General features: G+C 44.2%; 1 protein-coding gene across 2 annotated transcripts; it reads right to left on the bottom strand.

Annotated features, from left to right (window-relative positions):
• Positions 1-2,161: 2,161 nt before the first annotated feature.
• On the bottom strand, positions 2,162-11,235 carry inhbb (inhibin subunit beta B). Of its 2 annotated transcripts, XM_027274305.1 has the most exons (3): positions 11,089-11,170; positions 10,156-10,481; positions 2,162-4,556 (listed from the first exon to the last, which is right to left on the bottom strand). In XM_027274305.1, exons 2-3 carry the CDS (start codon positions 10,394-10,396, stop codon positions 3,733-3,735), a joined length of 1,065 nt encoding a protein of 354 aa, XP_027130106.1. In that variant the 5' UTR covers positions 10,397-10,481; positions 11,089-11,170; the 3' UTR covers positions 2,162-3,732. The 2 variants fall into 2 exon arrangements, with proteins under 2 accessions (XP_027130106.1, XP_010755273.1); XM_010756971.3 differs by having other exon boundaries at positions 10,156-11,235.
• Between the last annotated feature and the right edge of the window lie 2,100 nt (positions 11,236-13,335).

Below are 13,335 nucleotides of genomic sequence, written 5' to 3'. Positions count from 1 at the left end.
GAATGATAGGATTTTTGCTCATTAGTGATCACAAATATGCTTTCAAGTTGCAAAGCCTTTTTACTCCACTAATCCGCCCGTGAGAGAGAGAGCTTGCAGGGGCCACGGTCCACGTTGCTCCAAAGGTCAAAATGTCACTTAGGGTTGTAGGGAGAAGTAAACAGGGGTGGAATAAGCCTCCTGTCTTAGGGGGCCCACACCATAAATCCTTAAAATAAGAGTGCCTCTACATGGTCTCTAAAATCTGAAACAAAAGGGTCAGGCTTTAATCACCCGTAATAGAAATCCTGTTGTCTTAGCTCAGTGAACGCAGTTATTAGCAAAGGCTTAGGATCATAGGTTGTGTAAGAAATCTTCCATGGGGTCGCATACAGAAAAACAAATCTTTTGAATTCCACTTATACGTGAGTGATCAGAAAAAATCATCATAGACACATGCAGGCACATTTCTCCAGGCTACAAAGCTAAGCACAAGTGATCTGAAGCAGAGGAATGCTTGGCCTCAGGTGATGAATAGTCATAAATTCATTAGCGAATGTGGACCAGGCTGATTTGGAAGAATGAACGCTATTGCGGTGATAAACCAGTTGACCTCGTCAACTTGACAGCTGTCATGACCTCAACCTGTGGTGGTATTAGATGGGGGAGGGCAATGAGACAATATTTGTTTAAGCTGATAACTAGAGGTTGTAGAGGTTGTGTGCATGTGTGTGTGTGTGTGTGTGTGTTTGTGTGTGCATACATATTTGTGTTTGGTGTTTATGTATAGTGCATATGTGTGAGTGTGACTTTGGGAAAGAGGACATGTGAGAGAGCATGATTATGTAAACAAGTCCGCACGAGAGCACGCTAAGTGATGGGTTTGTACCTTTGCTCGAGTGATCATGGATACAAACGGTATGGATGCATGTGCAAATACACACACACACACACACACACGCACACACACACACACACACACACTTGCGATGTGATTCTTTTTCATGAGCGAGTGTGTGGCCCTGAGTGCAGTCATGACCAGCAGTATGTTTAATGGCCTACAGCTCTTGCTCAGCGTCATTAACATTCCAGCTGTGGAGATTTTGGCATGCATCGGGAAGCGTGACAAGACAGCTACACATCCCTCTCCCCGCTCTCTGCACAGACTGTCATTTGTCTCGAGAGGTACAGGAGATTAAAAACGACCTCAGTTTCTTCCTGACAGATCATTTATCTTCTTGTCCGCTTGCCTGTCAGTCACATGCACTGTCATATTGATTTGTTTTCTTTTCTTATTTTCTTCGACATTTCGCCTACCGCTCCTGTTGACTCGTTGATCTAAAGATAAAGAGTTATTGCACTGATCCATCCCTAACATGCTATTTGCCCCGCGGGCAAACCAATCTCTTTATGCTCCTTGGCAGATCCTAATAGATACATTTAGAGCAATTGTCTGACTGATATTTTACAGGGACACATGATGTGTTTTGATGGAGCGTTGCAGAAACATTGCATGAAATCGAGCCGTTGGTGGGTGTTGGCACAGGCAGACATTCAGACGGGCAAGCCTTGTGCTGTTGCATAAAGTGTTGACACAAAGCTCTTGACATTGTGGCAACTGTGAACCTACCTTGATGAACAGAAACACTGAAAGAAGTAATGCAGGGTGAAACCACTCTGGTGTAACAGACTGCGTGGCTGTCAGTTACCTAACACACCCACACACAAATACAGATACTAATTATCTGCATGCACATGCTGCAACCAAGAAGCAGGAATGTAGAAGTATGCATGTTGGCAGCATTAATCATTGTTGTGAAGGTGTTAATCATAGTTGTAGTTACTCTGTTCTACAGCTCCAGCTTACTGACAACAAGAGAGAGAGATGTTTTATATTTAACGAGAACAATAATGGAGATGTGTGTCTTTTCTTGTAGCACCCAGCTATTTCAGCCCCACCTTTATTTTTTTTGTTTTTAATGAGTTATCCAGCCCAAAGCACCTTCCAATCCGAAGATAACATCAGATCCAGATATTGACCCAGCCCCTTTTTCATCAGGAAAATAGAAAAGTCTAAGTGACATGACACAGGAAAGAAGTTACAAAATATTTAAGAAAACATTTTATTTTACATAAACTGTACAGATGACATTTATTTGACTAAATGATTCTTAGACGGAACTAAAAATAACTTTCTTATTAAATAGAAAACTGAAACAAAAATAGAATTAAAGATGAAAAATGAAGTGTTGCTTATTGTACAAAACAGAGAATGAAAATAGAGCTAAGAAATGAAATCATATCTCGTACCCTGATACAGTGGTAGGCCTATTGCAAATGATCAAAAACAATATTGTACACAGTAACTCCATGGCCTTGCCATCTTAGTACAATAGCTAAAATCTTGGCCTCTTTGGTTCCATTAATTAGGTAAAATACATTTGAAACAAAATTCAATTTACTTCTATAAAAATAACTTTTCAATGGCAGTTTTTGTTTCACTAATCCCGCAACTTTTCAGTGCAAACGTCACAACAATCATTCGCTTTGGAAAGGAGGCGAAAGATTACATTTCAAGTATTGATAAAGAGTCGAGGACTGAAGAGAGAAAGAAGGAGAGAGAGAAAAAGACAAAGATGGAAAGAGAATTCAGTCTAATAGAGCATGTTGAGTATGGGTATAGGTTACTATACATTGCATAGCTCATGTGGCACTTAATTAGCGATAGGACAGGACACTCAGTACCCCTTGGAAGGCATTTCTTTATACAAGTGCTATTCAGGGTGTGCATTTTTCAGTTTCTGCAAGTGCTGCACTGCACTGTGGCGACCCACTGGGCAAAAACTAGAGTCTCCACGTCCGCGAGCCCACTTCTACTGGGCCTTGGAGGGGGGGGTGGGGGAGGGCGGGGGCGGTGAGGGGGGGGCGCAGGAGAAAGCAGTTCTCTCTCTGTTGCTCCCAGTGCACAAGTGAAGTGCACTTATAAGATCTATCTTCACCTGGTTGTCATGGTAGCAGGGCCTGCAGCGCTCTTAGGCAGGAAGTTGAGGTTGAGGCCCGTAGTCAACAGCAAGAATGACAACAACAGCGGCGGCAGCAGCAGCCCTGCGGAGGACTTTCTTTTGCCTTTTTCTGCGGAGGGGTATAATCCTGCAAGGCATTAAGCGCTGCCGGTCTAATTCCACCAGAGAGGACAGTCAGACTGTGTCTGTCGGCATAGTAGGGAAGTGCTGGTGTTCTGAATTGTATAAGCTGATGAATTGTCAGTGCTTTATAAAAAAACAAAAGTCTGTCATGTGCTTAAAGTACTTAAGAGGGTTGGAGGAGCGGGGTTGGGAGCGTCGGGGTGAAGCCAATAATGTCATCGGCCGATCCTGTCACTTTCCTTAAGCGCTTGTTATCTTCATTCAAGAGGAGATGATGAGCCATTATTTTTTGACTAGAAATGGCAAACTAGAGCAAAGTATCATTTGGTGATAATCATTCCCTTCTCGTCCCATCGCTGACGAGTCGTAGCCAAACGGACAAAACTCGGACAGCAAGCATGTCACTCTGATAAATACACACACTCGCACGCACACATGGACACAACACTGATACTTGTGTTTGCTAGATTGTACCAGTGCGCATGTTGCTTGCACGTACAGTAGGAATAGATATATTGTATATGTGTACTGTACAATAACGTCCTGTTTGTACAAAAGGCCTTTCTTACTGTTCCAAGTTCAAATGTTATGAAGGGTAAGTGTGGACTCAAGCACAGCCACACTCCTCCACAATCATATTGGGCACATCCCTCTTAACGATATTGTATTCATCGTCAAAGTAGAGCATGGACATAGTACTGAGCTTGGTGGGGATGCAGCAGGAGTTGACCGAGCCAGGGCTCATCCCTCTCATGCGGTACTGGTTAACTACTGCAGTGTGGAAGGATGAAGCCGAGCCCGGTACACCTGGCATGAAGGCCGAGCAACTGCCCTCACAGTAGTTGCCATAATAACCAGCAGGTGCAATGATCCAGTTGTTCCAGCCGATAAGGCGGAAGTCTATGTAAAACTGCTGTCTGCAGCAAAGGCCCCCACTAGTACCGTCACACTCCAGACCCCGCTTGCGAATGCGGTGCTTTCCGTCCACCGGCCTCGCACGTACCACCAGGAAGGGTCGGTGGGATTGGTCACCTGGGTCCACCAGAACCGGAGCCACGCCGGCTGTCTCACAGCCCTCACAGTGGACCTCCAGGTCCTGCCGTCGGCTGCCTTTCCCAAACACAGCCCGCACAGCCTCCGAAAGGGGGAAAGTATGCCAGCCACTGCGTTTCAGATCCACCCGCTTCTCCACCAGGGCCCATCGACCTGTTCCCCCTCCACCACCACCTCCCGGGCCTCCCTCTGTACCAGTGGCAGCCCCAGCCTCCTGGTAGTGGATCTTGACAGTCACCTTCCTTCGGAGGCCCTTCTCAGGACCAGCTGGCAACACACGGAAGTAGAGCCACAGGTTCGCCTGGGACACATACAGGTTCTGGTTGCCCTCGTTGGATACGAGGAAATACAGACCAGACTTGGAGGATGTGTGCTCATCTGTAGGAGACAGGAAAGACAGGAAACATTAACGATGGTCATTTCAGCGGGTAGCATGAAAATGTTTTTTTGCTTTTTAAAGCAAGGATGAACATAATGAAAACACAGCAGTCAGTTAATATTTATGTTGATGTGGATGGTTGAGAAAACTTCATCTGTTGATGAGGACCACACGATGTAGCTGTGTCAATAATCTCGCATCATGGAGATGGTTCAACTGTCATCACATGACCTAAGTATGGAATTTCTGTAATGTGATAACACATTTGATGCCAGAGATCACATCACATGAACTACCACAGCAGTTTGCATTGGCTCTTGAAGGCCTAGTAGATGTAGTAATAAATGGACCTTTTTTTGTGAAATATATTTATGTTGTTTGAACAAAAAGGGTTAGAAAGACTATTTCCCGTCTTCACACACACACAAACACAAACATGTGCCCACATAGAAAGCAAGAAAGCCTCCCCCAAAAGGGCACAGCTCTGTCTTTTAAGGGCCTTGTTTTCTCTGTTCACCCTCAATCACTGTGTCAGCTGACCTCTGTGGCAGCTCCTGATAGGCCAGCTGTGACAAGCCAGTTCTGGGATCAGGCCCAGTTGGCCTCAGGTCCAGCTTTGTAAGTGACAGGGCCAAAAAGAGAGAGAGAGAGAGAGAGGGAGCGAGAGGGACACAGTGAAGAACACAGAAGAACAGAGAAGAACAGAGAAGAGGAAGACCAAGGAAGGAACGGAGGAAGGATGCAAGTCAAAAAAAAGGTGGGAGGGTGGCGGACACCGCCAAGGCCCCCGGGGGGTTCATTGAGTTCGCTGTTAGTGCCCTCTGAAAACCCCACCCCCACCGTACCCCACCTCTTCCCCCCCTTCCTACCAGTGTGAGCACCCTGAGAGTGACAGCACAAAGCCCCCTGTGAGGCACTGGGAGACAGCCGCACTGCAGCCCGGCATTGAAACGCGTGGCTTTCCAGCAAGAAGCATGATGAGGCAAAAATAAAAGCCATTTACATGACACTGGAGCAGCACAATGAAGAGATCCCGGGAGTCTAAAGGTGGCGATGGGCTCTCCCTGGCAGTATTTTTTTTTTTTTTTCCTTTTATTTTCTAAGCCTAATGATGTCTTCCAAATTACCCTGAGGTAACTTGAAAGGTTTCTATTTCAGGAGATTTTGGTACAATGTGCTCAAGCAGAGCAGCGCTTTTGAAAGCGGCTAAATTACTTTGTTTGCCGACTGATTAGTGTGTGTCAGTATCAACAGGTGGCCACCAAAGACGGCCCCCTCTTTAAGGCGCCTCACGCCTCTTCCTCCTGTAAAGCACGGCTTTACATTCACACAGAAACCTGTTCAGACCAGCTCACCACTCTGCAGCACGTCAGCAGGGAGCTCAAGCACTTCTCACACACACATTTGCATCCATCCGTGCACACACACACACACACACACACACATAATTATACACACAAACCCAACCCCACTGTTAAGCAATATATCAACTATTAGCCTTCTGAATACCAAAAGCCTTTGGGTAAAGTATCAAGTGCACAGTGATACATATTGAAATTCATCTGAAGTGAACGACATAAAGGAAGCAGCTGAACAGCAGCTTTTGCCTGCGACTGCAGTAAAGGCCCCTCAGGGCTACAAGTAACTACCCTTGCCTCATTCAACGCTGTGCGTTCTTACTTGCCTCGACAGCTCCGAGCCTAGAAAATCGGGGATCGCGCAGCAACGAGTACACAGTGACAGCCTGATAAACAGACAGGGAACGAAGGCTGGAAAATAAAACCGATCACAAATCTAAGAGCTCAGCTTTCCAGATAACTGCATTTACCTTGCAGGATAGAATCAAACCTTTTCTTTGCAAGAACTGTGGGATAGAACTGATGCAAAATGGATTGACACTTTTGGTTTTGTGAATGTCACCCCCTGATGCTATAATAGCTGCTCATCATTTGTAGAATCACTAACTAACTAATAACTTTTTTATCCGTCATCAATTAATCTGACATGTTTTTTTCTTTTGTCTAACTGATTTATCATCTGGTCTATCAAAACGTGTTTCAACAGTGTATCATAATTTCCCGGAGGCCAGTGGCATCAAATTGCTTGTTTTCTTCAACCAAAACATTAAAACCTAAAGACATTTCATTTACTATCACAAAAGACAGAGAAAAAAAACAGCAAATGTGCACAGCTGGAACAAGTAGTTGTTGGTATTTTTTGCTGAGAAGACGACTATGATCAATAAAATAATTATATGATTATTTAATCACTCTGTTTGACAGTTTTTTAGGAACCACAGCGGGCTAAAAAAGTGATTTCAAGATGCACTTTGTACGTTTATTCATGATTTCATACATCTGCTCCAAAGATTGCCGCTGTTGCACCAAATGCAAGCATCACCATTAAATATGACTGTACCACTGATATTTAGGATAGGAATCTCTGGATGACATGATCACTTTAATAGATGCTCTGGAGCTTTACATGATTCTCATAAGTTAAATTGTTAGATCTGTTTGGTCTGAGCGAATTAAACTTCTTGCCCATGTTGGCTTAGAGATTTCGCTCTGAACAAACTGTTAAAAATGGACAAACTACAATTTAATGACAACTGGCAATGTATATGAGCTGATGAGGATGAAGTGATACAGTCGAGAGCTCCAGAACAGTTACTAAATGGACCTTGAGGTGACAAACTAGTCCACAGTGAATTATGAGTGATTAAATTAATGTAAAACTACAACACTTGGGGATATGAGGGAGATGAAGCACTCCCTGAGCAGGACCTAAGGATCACTCAGAATGATGATGTCAGTCATCACCAGCATCACTTCTACAGTATGTGTTTTTGTTTGATCATAAACTTCCTTAGTACTGAGAGCGCATACCAACACTCCACATGACTTATTCCACTCAGGTCCTTTAAAGGAACAAATTGTTCTTTTTATCTGAAGCTGGCCCCGACACGCCTCGCCTGACCCCACAGTGGAAAAGTTGCAAGTGAGTATCGGCAGGCAGGACACCTGGGTGGGCTTGTGAGGATAAAGAGCTACTTCAGCGTGTCCCCACCTGCGCCACCAAGTCAGGGAAGAGGCCATGGAAGCAGGCAGACAGCTCCAGAGCTCATTACTCAAAGCTGCTGTCGACAAGACCACACGCCGTGGAAAGACAAAGGAGTGGCACGGAGCGATCGCGGCTCTAACATGAGCAGAGGCGTGCGTGCATACAGCAGCCTTCCCTCAAAGCCAGAGTCTCGGCACTCCAGGAATTCCACATAAGGTGAGGAGATGAGGAGGAGGGAGGTGGGGAGGATGGAGAGGTAGGGTTGAGTCACTGGAAGCCGCTGTGGCACTGGCTCTGTTGTTGTTAAAGGTTTACTCCAGGGGCATTTTTAATAATGTTGCATAAATCATTTAAAGTATCACAAGGCAGCCAGGTCCATTGAGGACTGAAACACACACTTGTGAGTGAATGTGGAAAATGTCTGGACCAGGTCCAGGATGGCAATGACTGACAGCTCCTCATGAAAGAGTTGTGTCCTTAAGTAAACCCGCCAACCCGATCCTCTGGAGGAACCGGGCCGGAGTTAATGACCTCCCATAATGAAGTCTTAATTCCGTGTCTTGGACCACTCGCCGCGAGTTCACTGGGTCCGAACGGCTATAGCGAGCAATCAAGAAGCGCTGATCTAAACTTCTCCTTCGACCCCTCTCTCTTTCGGCCCTCCCTCCCTTCCCTGCTTGTGTTCCCCGCTCCGCTCCCGTGGATACGGGACACCGAATCCCTCAGCGAGGACCCACGGGACCATGTCAGGGGAGAAGGGAGATTGGCATCGTCTCCCTCACCTGCCCAGGGCCACTTGGCAGACTTTTTACCTCTGTGCTACCGCAACCGGAGATAAGAAGCCGGCTCCCGGCCTGACAAGCACACAGTTAACCCTGTGCTGAGGGGAGGCAGGGGACGCGAGCTGACCTCACTGTTCCACACATACACAATGCACATAAACACCTATCCAACATCCATTTGTTGGCTGAACATATTGCCAACTTCACCCCCCCCCCCCCTCACCCCCCACCTACCCACCCTGTCCTAAACTGTGACAACAACAATTCAGACTCCCTCATGCTTGGGGGACAAGCTCCCCTGGCTTCAGAGCTTTCTGGAGACCTTCCCTCTGAGCCATGCCCCGGCTGGCAGCATCCGATCTGGGGGGCGTGAGCCAGCTGGCCAGGAGGCAGACGGGGTCTAGGGAGCAGGGACCCAAGCCAGCTCCATGGTACAATGCCACACAAAGGCTCAAAGGTGTGAGGAAGAATAGAACCAGAAAAAAAAAAAAAAACAGTAGAAGAAGAAGAAGAAGCAAAGGAGCCCAGCGAACCTTTAGAACGACAAAAACATTCTTTACACTGCAATATGCGCGCACACACACACACACACACACACACAATATCACCACCCCCCCCCACCATCAACAAGACCATTCTCCTCCACCCACACTCCCCCAATCCGACCCTGCACGAACTCAAATGTCTCATGCATTATTCTGATTCTTTTGTTTTCTTTGCTTATTTTTTTTTTTTTTTTTTTTTTGTGCTGCTTACCGTTGACATGTCGGGTTCAGCAGGAACACATAGTGCTCTTATAATAATTGCCTGGCTTTTGTTCCCTTGTCATGAGGGTGCTCAGATCATTCCCATTGGAAGGCGGGACCTAGAAGCCCATTCAGGCTAATTGTACCAGCAGAGCCAATGGGAAAATACACAAGAGTGTGTGTGTGTGTGTGTGTGTGTGTGTGCATGTATGTGCATCCTATTTTAGTCTCTTTAATTGTATGTTTTCTTTTTGTTAAACTAACAATTTGTCTAAAAGACGTGGTTCTCACCGTGCTAACTGACAATTATTGGATTCTGTCAAGCGCAGATGATTAGAGGTGTGTGTGTGTGTGTGTGTGTGTGTTTGTGTGTGTGTAGAAAATGGTGTGTGTGTGTGTGTGAGTGAGAGAGAGAAGAGAGAGAGAGAGAGACTCTCTCTTCTCTTTGGACTTCTGAGAATTAGTTAGATACACATTCTTAGAGGAAGGGATAAATGGCCAATTGAAGGACTTTGTCCAGATTTAAAAGAGGGCTTTATACATTGGAGTATTGAGTGTGAGCACGGCTTTAGTGATGAAATTGGATTCAGAGGTTCTTTTTATCCCCTAGACAACACATGAGGGTAATTTAAGGACTCTGTCTTTAGTTTCATTTCTTTTTAATTTCCATCGGCCTAAAAACAGGAGGATTTAACACTAACCACTGGCTTCAGGCAGGAGCTGTGATGTAACATGAGGATGGAAATGATGACTGCAGTGTCTCCAATTAGTTTATTGCTTTTTTTTTTTTCAAATTCAACTCTTGTGTGCGCTTCATCCATTCCATCCCTGCTGCGCAGTCAGATCAACATGAGGAGCCTCACAGAATGAAATTCCATCCGTGCAATGAGGCTGATTTTTAAGTATTTAACTCACCTGGCTTCCCGCAGCTGTTACATTCAGTCAAACGGTGAATGGGTTCACCAAGGGGTCGATTTAGATGTGTGCAATGAATTATTGATTATTACCTGATTCGGCGAAGCTGATAATCTCTGAGGTCTCCGCTTGAACCTCGTTGTTGAATGCAGCCTGTCCGTCAAAGCTGGGGATCTCCACCCGGCCGTCCTCTCGCACTTTCACGGCGTGCAGCCTCCGCAGCGCCGTCACCATCGCAGCTTTCGGGATGGGATGGGTGATGTTGGGTCTGTCTCTCATCTGAAGCCGGCTCAGTATATGTCTCTTCACCGCCTCCAAGAAGTCTATGTTCATCCGCTCCGACTGATCTGGTGCTCTGATGCCGCATGACGCGCACGACTCCTGGGGCGAGCTCTGAGTCTCTGTCCCGGTCACCGAGCTGCAGCGCACGGAGAGAAGGCACGCAACTAAACACAAAACCAGACTGTGTATGCTCATTTTTGGAGATTACAGTCCAGATGCTTTGAGAATAGAAGGGTGGATGTGGTATATTAAACACACACACTGAGGTTAAAGCTAGTTTTAATTTACAGATTTGCAAATTCCGGGAGAACATCCACTTTGTGCTCCAAAAAGTGAGACGCCTCAAGATATCCAAAGAATGAAATCTTTGTATTCCCAATCATACAAGAGTGAAACTGTGAGGCTAATTAACTCCAGTCATTATGCATTCAGCTTGTTATCCAGCAATGCGTCTTTTCTCTGCACAAAATAAAAGCTCATCTTTGTGACTGCGAGGCGCACTCAGTTTTGATTGTTGACGCGCTTCTGTCATACCACGTTCACCTCAGACGCGTAAGCTACCAAAACAAACGTTGCCTCGCGGATAAAACTAAATAATAATAATAATTAAAAAAAATCGGTTTCCACAATAGCGTTCAATCGGCTCTTTCCCATTCAAACAACTCCACTGCTACAGCTGCAGCCCCAAAAGAGAACAACAACTCTCGGTGAGTCCCGCGTCTTTTGTGTATGCGCCTGGGTACCGTGTCCGGCTGTAGATGGTCAGGCTCCGTGCGTCCTGCAAGATGCTGCTGCTGCTCACTGAGACCCTTTTCTCCCTTTGCAATCACGACAACAGGGGCTCCGCACACCCAAAGTTTTTATACAAGGAGTCGAAACCACGTGGGGATTTCCACCAACTGGGCGAAAGGGATTACTTACTACGTCTCAAACACTGATGGAACAATGTTTTATTATGGCACGCCGGCCACGCAGAGGTTGCGTAATTTTTTTCCCCCCTGAAAGAAGCTTGCGTTATTTTAGAGTGAAACATTATTTGATCATCAGTCTACGCTTTAAGTCTTGAAATCACAAAGTTTGGTTTGGACGCGGTGTGAGATCCAGACAAGTGCAAATGTACCTGATGTTCAGTCACACTTGCACCAAAATCAAACTTTAATATTTGTCTGAATTATGTTTTATCAAATGTAAACACCCAACGGAAGAATTTCAGTGTCTTTAAATCATTCATTCTTTCAAGATGTGAAACAACAAACAGAATACTTAATGTTAAACGTGTAAGTGAAATATAAAGATACGATTAGATAAAAAAAATATAGAAGGAGCATTAAAAAATGACGAATAGAAGTTACAACTTCAATCGAATGAATTCGTGGCTGGTTGTAATGCTGATTAACAAATAAATAGCGCCATCTAGCGACATGAAGATCTCATTACACGCTGAGGCTGTATAGATGGGTAGCTAGAGAGGTATCTTGTTTGAATTTGCAGTTCACATTAAAACAAGCAAGCAAACAAACAAACAAACAAACAAACAAACAAACAAACAAACAAAAAACATGAAGAATTAAAATCCAAATCCGAATAACTCACAAAAAAATGATAAAAATAAACAAGACAGAATACAATCAAAACTTTATTAAGTTTATCAAGTCAAATTGATAATACTCTATGCTGTAGAGAAAGGTGCAGGAGTATCTTTGCATGTTAAAACGCACATTTTGTACTATACTGCGGTAGACATATTATGTAATAATGTAGAATACTTTCCTGAATAATTTCCTGAAGGCAAGCATCATCAGATTTCTTGTTCTGTCTGACCAATACAAGACATTTAGTTTACAGTCGCATAAGACAAAGGGAAGCAGCAAATGTGCACAGCAGGAATAAGTAAATGTTGGCATTTTGATCATAGTAATATGTTATAATAATAATAATAATTTGATAATTGTTTTTTTTTTTGTTAGCTTTAATCCATTGCCCTGTTTGACAGGATGTACAAGATGGATGTAAGAAACTATGAATAAATGGGAAAAGATTGCTACCACTGCACTAAATACAAACAAGCGAAGTGGCCAAATATAGAGCAGTAAAGATTAAATGTAGACAATTTCATGACAATTGGCAATATGCATGTGCTGTCAAGATCTGTTTTGATCTTGAACCTATTAAATCATGTCATATCAAATTATGTGAAAAGGGGGGGAAAAAAAACACTCTTGGGTTGAACTACATATATTGTCAACATTAATGTCATCACCTGTGATGAGGAGATATTTTTAATAGGTCAAAAAAATGTTCTTGAAAAAATTCTATTTATTAAGCTTGAAGCTTATGACGCTTGTATTATGCAGTGAATGTAATACACTGCACTGCAATACTACAACACTAGATGCTAAAAAGTAAATGAATTACTGTATGATAAGATCAGTCCCCATTCACAGAATTCATATTTCTTTCCAGGGGCTCATCTGGAAACAAGATATATTCCACAAATTGACAAATTGCCTGTGGTGGATTTGCACCTGTCGTTACACATTAGACAGAAAGACAACTGAACACTGAGCTCTGGAGTCATCGTGTGTAATTTGAATAATTATCTCCATGTTGTCAGTTTGTCGTAATTGTACAATGTGTCTTCACCATATTTGGTGGATTGTGGGGCCGAAATATATCACAGACCCCTATCTTTTTCACAATTACGTGCTGCAATTCCTGTTATGGAATTTTCTATCCTTAGGTTACACGAGGGGGACCACCTCAAGGCCCACATGTGACCTATATATCTCAACACTGTGCTGGCCATGGTCGAAGAGACCTATTGCTGCCTTCCTAGACATAATAGATAGCTTGCCGTTGATGTTCCAATCTGTGTAAACAGACATCTGTGTCTCCAGACTACAATATGCTGACAATAACACCTGCATGAGTAAAAAAAAAAAACATTCTCTTTGACTAATTCTGGGCGTAAAGTATTTGTGGTGTTATCT

The sequence above is a fragment of the Larimichthys crocea genome, chromosome I (assembly GCF_000972845.2).
Source record: "Larimichthys crocea isolate SSNF chromosome I, L_crocea_2.0, whole genome shotgun sequence".
NCBI lineage: Eukaryota > Metazoa > Chordata > Actinopteri > Sciaenidae > Larimichthys > Larimichthys crocea.
The sequence above is the reverse complement of the archived record's forward strand: the minus strand, read 5'-3'. Positions and strand labels throughout refer to the sequence as shown.